A 14,491-nucleotide genomic window follows, 5' to 3' on the forward strand; every position below is an offset into this window, starting at 1 on the left:
CTGTTAAGCTTCAGTATCACAGCTGGTCAAACATTCACCTGTGGATATAAATGTACAAACAGCACCCCCCCCCCCAACACACACACACACACACACACACACACAGACAGACACCCCTCAATGATTGAGCCGCCAGGTGAGATCAATGACAAGACGCCACTCAACACGAGTGGGCGTGTCTTCCCATCAGCTCCAGCAGGCCTACAGTATGTGTCCATTCCCAGTAACCGAAGCCCCGCCCACACTCCGCTTTAATGCTTATCTATATGTTGCGAACTATTAGAAAGTAGGTATTACGGAAAGGAATCGGATCTCATGATGTTTTGGTTTATTGTAAGTGCCGTTATACTTTTATTTGCCTTAAGATTTCGTTATCCTTACTTAATCGCAGAGGCCAAGTACGCGGGTCGGATAGCAAGATCTATGTACCGTACGACTAAATATCTCAAATCCAGACCTTTCTATACTTTATTGGATCGATTCTTGGATTCGGTTCAGAAGAACCCGCACAAAGCGTTCATTCGGTTCCAGGATGAGACACACTCGTATGCGCAATCGGATAAACGGAGTAATAAGATCGCGAGGAGTTTGTTGAGGCACGCGGATCTTCATGAAGGAGACACGGTTGCGCTTCTGCTTGGGAATGAGCCTATGTTCTTGTGGATGTGGTTGGCTTTGGCCAAGATCGGGTGTTCTGTTGCTCTTCTCAATCATAACATCCGATCCAAATCTCTTCTGCACTGCTTCACCTGCTGTGGGGCCACTGTGCTGATAGCCGGTGCAGGTAATGTTACTCTTCCAGTTCAAAGTTTTATTTGTCAGATGCAATCTTAGTAACTTTATTCACTGTAAAGCTGTTGACTCAAGTGACCTTGTCCCGTCTCTCACCAACGTTGGTTACATGATTATTAACTTATTAACACAAATAATATATGAACTATTTAGAGACCCCCAAAAATCATTATTATAAAAAAAAAAGTAAAAAAAAAATGGCTTTGGCGTTGCCTGGCTATTACTGTAATACTCGTAAACAATTTTCGTTGCGACCCTCCTCACGGGTGTTCAACGCTCGCCGTCACAGATTTAATGCGATGTGCATTTTGAAAACTTTTAAAAAGCTTGTTTTTAAAGATGTTATATTTTAATTTTGTTCGTTCTTTCTTTCTCGTGCGGTCTTCTGTCATGTGAAGTAGCTATCACGTCAGGGTCGAAATGAATCAAACTTAATTTCTGAATGCTCGATTCTGATTATTAAGGCATTCTATTAATTAGGTTTTATCACCCTGTAATCAAATGGTTGCATAATTGTGAGTAAAAAAAAGATAAATAGTGACTTTATCTGATGATTCAAAGTTTTTATATCTCACATCTCGCAATTTTTATACCTTACAATTTCCAGTAGCAAATATTTCCTCAGAATTGCATGTTATTTTAAAATCGTTCACAATTCTTCTTTTTTCCCCTCAGAATTGCAGGTTTATATTGCAGTTGCAACTTAACATCTCACAAGTCACAACTCTGACTTTTTCCTTTAAAGAATTCTTTTTTTTTTAAATCTTGTAATTCTGTGTTTGTATTAAACAATTCTGCAATTCTGAAAGAAAGAAAAAAGTCTGAATTGTGAGATTTAAACTTGTGTGGTTTAAAACAACAACAACTCACAATTACCTTTATTATTTAACTTTTTAATCCCATGGTGGAAACTAGCTTCCATCACTCTTTGCCTCCACATTGAGTATTAAAATTGCGTAACTCGCTGTGACGAGTGGGGCGGGGCCGAGGGACATGGGAGCGAGGCCGGTGGAGTGATTGGAGATGAACTACACCTGTTCGACCCGCCGGTCTCGAGGCCCACGGAGGAGATGGATATAAAACTGGAGCGACGACAGTGAAGGACGAGAGAGGACCAGGCCTGGGCTTTTAGTTGTGTTTTGGTTTTTATTTGAGCGCACCAGTCGTCCGTGAGGGGCTGGTGCGCGGTTTTGTTTATTTTTGTAATTAAAGTTTCATGTTGATTGTCCGCCGGTTCCCGCCTCCTTCTTCCGAATATGAAGGTCTTTATCGTTACAGTGGTGCCGAAGCCCGGGAGAAGGAGGGACGCGCTGCTGAAGATCCCTCGCCGCTGTGGTGAATCCGCGGTGCCAACGAGCAGGCGAGGAGTGTGCCGCCATGGACGCTCGAGGCGGTGGGCTGGAGCGAGTTGCCGGGGATGGGCGAGCTCGCTAACGGCCGCCCACGATAGGGAGGGGCGGCTGCCGTCCGTGAGGGAGCGGAGGAGTCTGCGCCGTTCGCCAGGTGGCCGGAGCCTGCTGCCATCCGCCGGAACGGGGAGGAGCAGGGAACGGGGGACTCCTGCCGGCTGCCCAAAACCGGAGGAGCCGTCGCCGTCCACCGGGCGGCAGAGGAGTGTCGTGCCGTCCGCCGAGGGCCGTCCAGTGCCACCGCCAGGCACCGCGGAGGAGATCACCCAGCTGGTGGAGGGCCGAGCAGCGGTGCGTCTGGGAACCGGAATTTTTTATTTTATTTTTTTTTTCTCCTCTCTCCCCTCTCTCGTCTCTGTCGCTCCTCCTTCCATCTCCTTTTCTCTCGCCTCGCCTGTCCTACCCCCAGGTTCCCGCAGGTCCCCGTGAGCGGTCCCCCCCCGGAGGGGGGGGGGGGGGGAGTAGAGCGCAGTCTCGGGAGTACCCCCCGGCCTGCGAGGGGTGATGGGGGTATGTGACGAGTGGGGCGGGGCCGAGGGACATGGGAGCGTGGAGTGATTGGAGATGAACTACACCTGTTCGACCCGCCGGTCTCGATGCCCACGGAGGAGATGGAAGGATATAAAACTGGAGCGACGACAGTGAAGGACGAGAGAGGACCAGGCCTGGGCTTTTAGTTGTGTTTTGGTTTTTATTTGAGCGCACCAGTCGTCCGTGAGGGGCTGGTGCGCGGTTTTGTGTTTATTTTTGTAATTAAAGTTTCATGTTGATTGTCCGCCGGTTCCCGCCTCCTTCTTCCGGATGAATATGAAAGGTTTTATCGTTACACTCGCATTTAGCCAGAGATTATTCCTTACATGTCTACAGGTGCATCTCAATAAATTAGAATGTCGAGGAAAAGTTCATTTATTTCAGTAATTCAACTCAAATTGTGAAACTCGTGTATTAAATAAATTCAGTGCACACAGACTGAAGTACTTGAAGTCTTTGGTTCATTTTAATTGTCATGATTTTAACTCCTATTTAACAAAACCCTACCAATTCACGATCTCCACAAATTAGAATACTTCATAATGACAATAATAATAAACAAAAACATTTAGTGAATTGTTGGCCTTCTTGAAAGCATGTTCATTTACTGTACATGTACTCAGTACTTGGTAGGGGCTCCTTTTGCTTTAATTACTGTCTCAATTCGGCGTGGCATGGTGGTGATCAGTTTGTGGCACAGCTGAGGTGACATGGAAGCCAAGGTTTCTTTGACAGTGGGCTTCAGCTCATCTGCATTGTTTGGTCTCTTGTTTCTCATCTTCCTCTTGACAATACCCCATAGATTGTCTCTGGGGTTCAGGTCTGCTGAGTTTGCTGGCCAGTCACGCACACCAACACCATGGTCATTTAACCAGCTTTTGGGTCTTTTGGCAGTGTGGGCAGGTGCCAAATCCTGCTGGAAAATGAAATCAGCATCTTCAAAAAGCTGGTCTGCAGAGGGAAACATGAAGTGCTCCAAAATATCTTGGTAAACGGGTGCAGTGACTTTGGTTTTCAAAAAACACAATGGACCAACACCAGCAGATGACATTGCACCCCAAATCATCACAGACTGTGGAAACTTAACTCTGGACTTTAAGAAACTTGATCTATGAGCTTCTCCACCCTTCCTCCAGACTCTAGGACCTTGGTTTCCAAATGAAATACAAAACTTGCTCTCATCTTAAAAGAGGACTTTGGACCACTGGGCAACAGTCCAGTTCTTCTTCTCCTTAGCCCAGGTAAGACGCCTCTGACGTTGTCTGTGGTTCATCAAATTCCTTCATACGTCTGTGTGTGGTGGCTCTTGATGTCTTGACCCCAGCCTCAGTCCATTCCTTGTGAAGTTCACTCAAATCCTTGAATCGATTTTGCTTGACAATCCTAATAAGGCTGGGGTACTCTCGGTTGTGCATCTTTTTCTTCCACACTTTTTCCTTCCACTCAACTTTCTGTTAACATGCTTTGATACCGCACTCTGTGAACAGCCAGCTTCTTTGGCAATGAATGTTTGTGGCTTACCCTCCTTGTGAAGTGTGTCAGTGATTGTCTTCTCGACAACTGTCAGATCAGGAGTCTTCCCCATGATTGTGTAGCCTAGTGAACCAAACTGAGAGACCATTTTGAAAGATCAGGAAACCTTTGCAGCTGCTTTGAGTTGATTAGCTGATTGACATGTCACCATATTCTAATTTGTTGAGATTGTTAATTAGTGGGTTTTTGTTAAATGTGAGCCAAAATCATCACAATTAAAAGAACCAAAGACTTCAAGTACTTCAGTCCGTGTGCACTGAATTTATTTAATACATGAGTTTCACAATTTAAGTTGAATTACTGAAATAAACTTTTCCACAACATTCTAATTTATTGAGATGCACCTGTATTTCGTACTTTGAAATCCCCTCATGTAGAACTGCAGGACACTGTTGAGGAGGTGCTGCCCACTCTGAGAGAGCAGGGCATCTCTGTCTATATACTGACTGACCATGTGACCACTGAGGGAATGGAGAGCCTTACAGACAAGATCGCGCAGGCCTCAGATGAGCCGATTCCTGCAGACCTGAGGGCCAACATCACCTTCAGCAGCCCAGTAGCGTACATCTACACATCAGGCACCACAGGTAAGACTGGATTCAGTGATTGATGTGTTATTGTTCTCTGTGATGAGTGGGGCGGGGCCGGGGGAGTAACTGATAATGAGCGACACCTGCACCACTCACAGGTCTCGCCTTCAGTGGCCCAGGCGGATAGCGCACAACATTATATAAGATTACAATATGTAAAATAGCCTATTTTATATGTATATATTATTTATTTGCATGATATGTTAAAGGGTTAGTTCACCCAATAATAAAAATTATGTCATTAATAACTCACCCTCATGTTGTTCCAAACCCGTAAGACCTCCGTTTATCTTCGGAACACAGTTTAAGATATTTTAGATTTAGTCCGAGAGCTCTCAGTCCCTCTATTGAAGCGGTGTGTACGGTCTACTGTCCATGTCCAGTAAGGTAAGAAAAACATAATCAAAGTAGTCCATGTGACATCAGAGGGTCAGTCAGAATTTTTTGAAGCATCTAAAATACATTTTGGTCCAAAAATAGCAAAAACGACGACTTTATTCAGCGTTGTCTTCTCTTTCGTGTCTGTTGTGAGAGAGTTCAAAACAAAGCAGTTTGTCATATCCGGTTCGCGAACGAATCATTCGATGTAACCGGATCTTTTTGAACCAGTTCACCAAATCGAACTGAATCGTTTTAAATGGTTCGTGTCTCCAATACGCATTAATCCACAAATGACTTAAGCTGTTAACTTTTTTTAATGTGGCTGACACTCCCTCTGAGTTCAAACAAACCAATGTCCCGGTGTAATTCATGTACTCAAACAGTACACTGACTGAACTGCTGTGAAGAGAGAACTGAAGATGAACACTGAGCCGAGCCAGATAACGAACAACAGACTGACTCGTTCACAAGTCAAGAACCGTTTCTGTCAGACGCGTCCGATTTGAGAACCAAGGAGCTGATGATACTGCGCATGTGTGATTCCGCGTAAAGCAGACCGACACACAGAGCGTCTGAACCGAACTGATTCTTTTGGTGATTGATTCTGTGCTAGTGTTATGAGCGCGGGTAAACCGAAGGCTTGAATCAAGGGCAATCATCGCAAATGAAGTTATTAGGTCGAGCGCAAAAGAACCAGTGAACCGTTTTCTTCAACCGGTTTATTGAATCGAACTGTCCGAAAGAAATACTGGTGATCCGAAAACCGATGCAACCCGTTCTTGACTCGTGAACGAGTCAATCTTTCGTTCGTTATCTGGCTCGGCTCAGTGTTCATCTTCAGTTCGCTCTTCACAGCAGTTCAGTCAGTGTACTGTTTGAGTAAATGAATTACTCCGGGATATTGGTTTGTTTGAACTCAGAGGAAGTGTCAGCCACATTAAAAAGGTTAACAGCTTAAGTCATTTGTGGATTAATGCGTATTGGAGACGTAAACCGTTTTAAACGATTCATTTCGATTTGGTGAACTGGTTCAAAAAGATCCGGTTACATCGAATGATTCGTTCGAGAACCGGATATGACAAACTGCTTTGTTTTGAACTCTCTCACAACAGACACGAAAGAGAAGACAACGCTGAATAAAGTCGTAGTTTTTGCTATTTTTGAACCAAAATGTATTTTTGCTTCAAAATATTCTAACTGACCCTCTGATGTCACATGGACTACTTTGATGATGTTTTTCTTACCTTTCTGGACATGGACAGTAGACCGTACACACAGCTTCAATAGAGGGACTGAGAGCTCTCGGACTAAATCTAAAATATCTTAAACTGTGTTCCGAAGATAAACGGAGGTCTCACGGGTTTGGAACGACATGAGGGTGAGTTATTAATGACATAATTTTGATTATTGGGTGAACTAACCCTTTAATGATGATCAATTATAAGTAATAAACAAGGCAATATATTATTCTGATATGGTTATTATATTTATTTTATTGGTTATTATATTTATAATCTGTATAAATGATAAAACACTATGACATGGTAATGTTTAATTTATATTGTATATATTTATTACATTTTATATGATCTCACACATTGATCTGCATTTTCTCTAATGTCTAAATTCTAAATCAAAATACATATCTGATATGACTTATATAATTAGCTTCAAGCAATAGAATTCATATATTCTCAAGGATAAAATATTAAACAGAAAAAAATGTTTGCAATACCATCAATTAGGTGGCGATATGCACTAAGCATGCAAATGACCATTGAACAAAAGAAGAAGAAACAGCATGGTGCACTTTTTCTAGGCATCTGTTTCCATAGGGACCCGTTGATTCATGTAGCCCCGCCCCGCCCCAGATGCAGCCCCGCCCTGATCTGCAGGCTGCAGCCGGTTGCTTTCTGGAATACACCCCTTTACTTTATTTTGTGTTTTGGTTCTTTTGTTTTTATTTTATTATTAAAGTTTTATTTAAATATTCGCCAGTTCCTGCATCCTCCTTCCCGTGACTACGAACAGTGTTACATACTCTATTTTTGGCTGAGGATGATTTTGCACCAGAGAGAATGGACAGAAGTGTCAACAAAATGACAAATCTGTAATCAATAACTGAGTGTATTTCATGAGCCGTGTCCCCTGCAGGTCTTCCAAAGGCAGCAGTGATTGCTCAGCTGAGGTTGTGGGCCATGGCCTTCTTTCCTTCTATTTGCGGTGTGAAGTCTGATGATGTGGTGTACCTCTGCCTTCCCTTGTATCACAGTGCCGGCTTTGGCGTTGGATTCTGTGGTGCTATTGAAAGAGGCATGATTTATTTTTATTTTTAAAATTTTGTATTTTTGTGTTGGTAATCTAAAATGTTCATTTTGTTTTTGTGCAATGGATGTTGATTTTGTTTTGCTTTAGATTTTGTGTATGTGCTTTCATCAATGTTGTGTTTTTATTTTATTTTTTGCTTTTTTGTGTATGTGCTTTCATGAATTTTTATTATTATTATTATTTTTTTTTTTACTTTTTTGTATGTGCTTTCATGGATGTTGACATCCGTTTTGTTTAGCTTTTTGTGTGTGTATGTGTACATGCTTTCATGTGTGTTTTTTTTTTTTTTTCGTTTGGTTTTTGTATTCAGGAGCTACTGTTGTCGTGAAGAGTAAGTTTTCTTCCTCTCAGTTCTGGGACGACTGCAGAAAATATCATATCACTGTTATACAGTATATTGGGGAAACAATGCGCTACCTCTGCAATACACCAAAGGTATTTGAACATTTTAAGAAGCCAAACTGCAACACTGAATCTTCCTCTTTTTTTGTTTTTGTCATCTACAGTACTTTGAAAGTATGGCTGTGATCTGTTGGTTGCTCACTGTAATTTAGAGTGGGGTAAGCTGAGCCAATCTTTAAGTTGTCCTCTGGCCACAGAGTAAAGAGAGTAAACGGTAGTGTATGTTGAATCATTATCACGTGGAGTATGCAAACAGTTTACATAAAAAAATTAAATCAATGTTGTTTGTTCATATATATTTTACAATATTTTAAAGTAGTATATTTTCAACATCTTCAACATCTCTATGAAATTTGCATAAAATATTAAATTCCTGAGAAAATAATAAATAATAAACTGGGCTAAATAAAGACATTTTGATGCCATGAATACTATTGTAACTATGACAGTTTACCTGAAGTGTCTTCCACACAGCTATAAAATGATTATATTTTTTTAGTTTTTGTAATGCATTCCTATATAATCTTCTGGATCACAGGCTGCTGTATATGAATGCAGTTATGTTGGCAACACGTCTAACCTCACTCTCCGCTCCAGTGTCTGCAGTGCTCTGTTTGCTCTGCACAATAAGCTGTTTTCTCATCTTTGTTCTCTCATCCTTACAAGCATGTTAGCGACCAAGTACACAACGTCAGAATGGCTATTGGGAACGGGATCAGACCAGAAGTGTGGAGGACATTCATAAGCAGATTTGGAAATGTTGAAATCAAAGAGTTCTACGGCGCAACCGAAGGAACCCTGGGCTTTTTGAACTATGCTGGGAAAATTGGGGCAGTTGGTAGAGTGGATTCTTTTCATAAGGTAGATACACTGAAATTTTCACCTGCAATTCATCAAGTTAGACAAATCAGAAGTACAGAAATGAGAACTGTTGAAGATTAGAAATTTTCTGAACACATTAATGTTATTTCAGAAAATCTATCCATATGCATTGGTTAAGTTTGACCAAGAACAAGAGGAGCCTGTAAGAAACGCAGAAGGATTTTGCATAGAAGTAGCTAAAGGCAAGTCAAATTTTCATTTTTAATCAACAGTACTTCTGAGAAAGCATGTTTGTATGCCTAAAAATGTCACAAGTCACACAGCGCAGTTGTTTGGTTTTTACTTTGATGAACATGTCATTAATGTGTCATTGACTGTAATACAGGTGAAACTGGTCTACTAGTGTCAAAGATTACCCAGAAGGTCAAATTTGCTGGATATGCCAGGGATCCTAAACAGACAGAGAAGAAGAAACTCTACAATGTGTTTGAGAAGGGAGATGTTTACTTCAACTCTGGAGATCTGTTCAAGACAGACAATGAAAACTTCCTCTACTTCCAGGATCGGGTGGGCGACACTTTTAGGTGAAAAAATGGCATTAATATTTTTATTCAATTGGGCCTTGGAATAGATTCCAAAAAGAAATATAGCTGCATGCAGCAATTATGGGGCCAAGCACTACAGAAGCAAGCATCAAACCAACTAAAGCAATGAGTATCACCAAATCACAGGAATGGTCTAGGCAGACTGGAATTTCGGCTGACTATGGCATAATTGGTTGCTATGTTCTCGGCATGAGCCAAGGAATATTTTGAGACCGATTTCATAATAATAGGCTAATGCAATCAAAAATGATTAGCATTTTTGGAAATTTCGTAATTAATAAAAATCACTTTAGGTGGCACTGTTACCAAATTGATGTGGCCTGGTCAGTGTGAAGTGAAAATGGCACATACAAAGTTTGGTGTTATTTATGCGTTTGTAATCTTTCCAGCAAATTCATTGTTGTGCTAAATGAGAAAAGTTTTTTTTAAATATTGAAACAAATTCCAAAACCTTTTGCCAGCTTGGTCTGAAGATGATCGATATGCCGAGCCAATGTGGAGATATATTCTCAAATCCATTTTTGCATGCTCCTCGTAGAATTTGTTCACACTTTATTTGAGAACGATTTGACGAATCAACTTGAATTCCATAACCTTTTGCCAGCATGGTCTGGAGATGATCGGAGCCAGTTTTGACGGTCTATGACAAGTTTTGAAAAAGTAGGTTTTCAAACCATTAAAAATGGCGAGAAAGCTAAACCTGGAGTTCATTCGACACGGCATGAGCCAAGGGTTTTCCTTCTGTGCCTTACGGTTCAAAAGTTATTTGCATAAACATGAGTGAAACTTTGGACAAGTGTTGACACTAGAGACTCCAAATTTGCTATGTTGACAGTTCAGACTGTCCTCTATCGGTGTGCCAAATTTTATAACTTTCCTGCAACCGGTAAAGTTACAGCTTTAATATTACATTCAAATAGAAGAATCTTGAATAACTGCATGGTCCTCTTCATCTTAGGTGGAAAGGGGAAAACGTTTCCACAAATGAAGTGTCTGACATCTTGACTATGGCAACGAGTATCGAGGAAGCAAATGTATACGGCGTTACAGTTCCAGGTTTAATGCTACTTCACTCCTTTTAAAATAGTTCATGCAGAAATTTCTATTTGCTGAAAATTTACTCATCCTCAGACCATTCAAGATATAGATGAGTTTGATTCCTCATGGGAACAGATTTGAAGAAATGTATCATTACATCATTTTTCACCAGTGGATCCTTTGCAGTGAATGGGTGCCGTCTGAATGAGAGCCCAAACACCTGATAAAAACACAGTAATCCACACCACTCCAGTCCATCATTTAACATCTTGTGAAGCGAAGAACTGCATAAGAAACAAATACATTAAGCCATTTTTAGGAGTCCTCTATCCAAAATATTGCTTTCTCCAGTGAAAAAAGACCTCTCGTGTGAATCAGGAGGGACATATCCACAGATCAAGCACCACTTGCTAGCAAAAAACAGTTCGAAACAATTACAGTGGTGGATTTTGATGTGAGAGACAATAGGAGATGGATTTATTCACTGGAGGAAACATTATGGATTATAGGCTCATATTTTGGCCAGAAGCAATGGTATAAAGTTAAAGCCTCTTAATGATGAATTGGTTCCTTAAAAATAAACGGCTTTTCACATTACATGTTAATTGCTGGATTGGACTGGAGTGGTGTGGATTACTGGTGGATTATTGTGATGTTTTTATCAGATGTTTTGAGACTTCATTCTGATGGCACCCGTTCACTGCAGAACATCCATTGGTGAGGCAATGCTACCTTTCTCTATCTGTTTCAATGAAGAAACAAATTTAAATTTTCATTTTTGGGGGAATTATTCAGTTGACATTCATACCACTGGTTAATATTTCTTCCAAAACCATTAGTGACACTAGATTTTTTTTTTAATTAAATTTGAAGGGTATGAGGGAAGGACAGGAATGGCTTCCATCACACTGAAGAAAGACCATCAGTTTGAGCCCGATGCCATTTTTAGTCACGTGACTACTTACCTCCCCTCTTATGCCAGACCTCGTTTGATAAGGATCCAGGTAACTCACAATGCTCTTTCTGACTAAATGATTACTTTGTAGTGTCAGTGAGTTTATGTACTCTTTCATGTCTCTCAAATAAGTCAAAGGATTTCTGATTGCAGGACTGTTTGGCTGTGACTTGCACTTTCAAACAGCTGAAAGGGAAGCTGGTAGAGGAGGGCTTCAACCCTGCTGCAGTCACTGACCCTCTGTTTGTTTTAGATGAGACGGTGAAAAGCTACAGACCTTTGACATGTGACACATATCAGTCGATACTGGACGGTCATTTCAGATTGTGAAGAGCAGGATGTTCTTTACGTTATAATGTATAATGGAAAAAAAATCTAATCTATTATTTGTTCACACTCCTGACTATAAATTTACAATTGGACTATAACTGTCCAGAGATCACAATTAACAAACAAAAATGCTATTATTATTACTATTATTTTGTCTGTACTATAAATTCAACAAATGTATTGGTGGAAATAATTATTTTGCTTATTGTGCATAATTCAAAACCCCTTAATTAAACCAGTTCATCACACTATTATGACAACATTGTTTAAAAACAATAAAACTGTTTAAAAAGTTCTTCATTGTCAATCTCAAAAGAGACTTTCTAAGAATTTGATACTATGGTTCCCTGTATTCTGCAGTGAACAAATAGTTTCGTAAGAGTTGTGAGATGACTGGCTCCCACTGAAACCCTCCCACTAGCTCATGTCTCAAAGGCTGAATTGAATGAGGGTTGCCATGTTGTGAGTTTAAAATACTCATGTACTAAATTTTTTTTTTTAACATTGTGCCATTTTTAAATGTATTTATTTAGTTTAATGTGAATAGTTAGAGTATTTGATCATGGAATATTGAAATTCATTAGAAACTCTCCATGAATTTGCTACAGAAGTTGTTTCAATCATTATTGAAAGTCCTAAAATAATTTGTATATCAGCCAAGTTTCTATAATATAATGACCTACTTAATATGCAATTATTTAGTGCAACTGCATGGAATTAAACACCAAAACACAATAAGGATTTCCTCTGTGCATAACTACTGTAAACTGGTTTAAAATACAAAAATAATAATGAGAATACAGCATTATATTTGTTACTCCAGAGAAACGGAGTTTAATTTTGTGTACAAACATGGCAAAGACTGAGCTTCTTGTCTCCCCTGTCACTCCAACTCTACAGCATGATTTTTCCATCCATCCAGCTAGGTTCTTCTACAATTACCCCATCAACTTCCGTCATAAATCTTGGTGTAACCTTTGATGACCAGCTAACCTTCAAAGACCACACTGCAAAGACTGCTCGATCTTGCAGGTTTGCATTGTACAACATCAGAAAGGTCAGGCCCTTTCTAACGGAGCATGCTGCACAACTTCTTGTCCAGGCCCTTGTCATTTCTGGGCTGTGCTACTTCAATGCTCTTCTGGCTGGACTTCCATCAAGCCATCAAACCTCTAAAATTATTCAGAATACAGCGGCAAGACTGGTCTTCAACGAGCCCATGTTACACCTCTTTTTATCTCCTTGCACTGGCTATGAATTGCGGATTGCATCAAGTTCAAGACATTGATGTTTGCATAAAGAACAGCAACAGGCTCAGCAAGCTCCTACTTCCTATCACTACTTCAAATCTACATCTCCTCCAGAAGTCAGATCCGCTATTGAGCGACGTCTGGTGGTACCATCACAGAGAGGCTCAAAATCACTTTCCAGAACATTCTCGTTCATAATTCCTGGTCGGTGGAATGATCTACCGGATTTTTCGGACTATAAGTCGCACCTTAGTATAAGTCGCATCGGTCCAAAAAATACGTCATGGCGAGGAAAAAAAACATATAAGTCACACTGGATTATAAATCGCATTTATTTAGAACCAAGAACCAAGATAAAACATTACCGTCTACAGCCGCGAGAGGGCGCTCTATGTTTTCAGCGTAGACTACAGGAGCACAGAGCAGCATAGAGCGCACTCTAGCGGCTGTAGACGGTAATGTTATCTCTTGGTTCATTTCTCTTGGTTCATGTCAAGTTAATTTTGATAAATAAGTCGCACCTGACTATAAGTCGCAGGACCAGCCAAACTATGAAAAAAAAGTGCGACTTATAAGCCTCTTTCACACAGTAATACCAGTAAATTGCCGTAAAATTACCGAAACGACTTTACCAGTAAATTCAAAAATGCGCTGTTCACAGTCACCGACATTCCGTCTTTTTTCCGGAAAAGCACCATTCACACATCCATTCAAAAATACCGGTAAATTCTGTGACGTCATTAACTTCTAAACAGCTGTGCTTGTATTTTTAAACATGGAGGGTACGTGTTCAGTATTTCTGTTGATGGTTTCATTTTTGTTTCAAACTTTAGTATTCATGCAACTGCTTTTGTTATGGAGACATCGTAATAGACCACTGGTTTAAATAATTATACTCACCATTAATAAAACACCCGATGCTGTCGGGAGCTGACCAATTTATTAAAACAGGCTTGAAAGGATTAATAGCACAATGAAGTTGCGATTGTAAATTGCAGTCTGTAAGACGCGCGGCATTGCAGAAAAGGTGCGCTCACAAATGTAGACTATGCTCATCCAAATTCATATCAAATAGTCTGTCAGCACAGATAAACAGTTCTGCGTTCAAATTGAGTTCAAAAGATGTCGCAAAGCACCGGAAAAAGTAATAACCATTAATGTGACAGAGGGAAATAGTAAAAATATATTTGAATTATTTACTAATAAACTAGTGTTTTCTGAGTCTGTGTGCAAAGGATGAAGTTGCCTGACTCATCATCTCCTCATTAGACACGCCTTCTATACGGATTACAATTGTATTGAGATTTTGTTTGTTTATATTATTTTAAGTAGTAATTTAAAGCTTTCTATAGATATATTAATCATGTCTGTGAGGCACGTATTCGTTGAGTTTTGGTTTATTTTTGTAAGCTCTCCTGTTTAAGACGAGACGGCAGAAAGCATGTTTGTTTTCTTTATTTTATATTTCTTTATTGTATATTATGATTGCGCTGGCACCTATATGTCCCAAAAAAGCGTGCTTTAT

General features: G+C 40.2%; 1 protein-coding gene across 1 annotated transcript; it reads left to right on the forward strand.

The window, feature by feature from the left end:
- Positions 1-127: 127 nt before the first annotated feature.
- LOC132125099 (long-chain fatty acid transport protein 2-like) lies at positions 128-12,210 on the forward strand. The gene is made up of 10 exons (XM_059536323.1): positions 128-784; positions 4,643-4,852; positions 7,391-7,549; positions 7,875-7,999; positions 8,633-8,827; positions 8,940-9,030; positions 9,174-9,372; positions 10,352-10,449; positions 11,305-11,435; positions 11,540-12,210. Exons 1-10 carry the CDS (start codon positions 316-318, stop codon positions 11,714-11,716), a joined length of 1,854 nt encoding a protein of 617 aa, XP_059392306.1. The 5' UTR covers positions 128-315; the 3' UTR covers positions 11,717-12,210.
- Positions 12,211-14,491: the final 2,281 nt, after the last annotated feature.

Source organism: Carassius carassius, chromosome 43 (genome assembly GCF_963082965.1).
Source record: "Carassius carassius chromosome 43, fCarCar2.1, whole genome shotgun sequence".
Classification (NCBI taxonomy): Eukaryota; Metazoa; Chordata; class Actinopteri; order Cypriniformes; family Cyprinidae; genus Carassius; species Carassius carassius.

Bases quoted from the DNA above. Each gene is read 5' to 3' on its own strand.
- LOC132125099 (XM_059536323.1), top strand. From the start codon at position 316: ATGATGTTTTGGTTTATTGTAAGTGCCGTTATACTTTTATTTGCCTTA. The intron at 7,550-7,874 runs GCATGATTTATT...TTTTGTATTCAG, and splicing joins CTGTGGTGCTATTGAAAGAG to GAGCTACTGTTGTCGTGAAG. The intron at 10,450-11,304 runs GTTTAATGCTAC...TTAAATTTGAAG, and splicing joins ATACGGCGTTACAGTTCCAG to GGTATGAGGGAAGGACAGGA.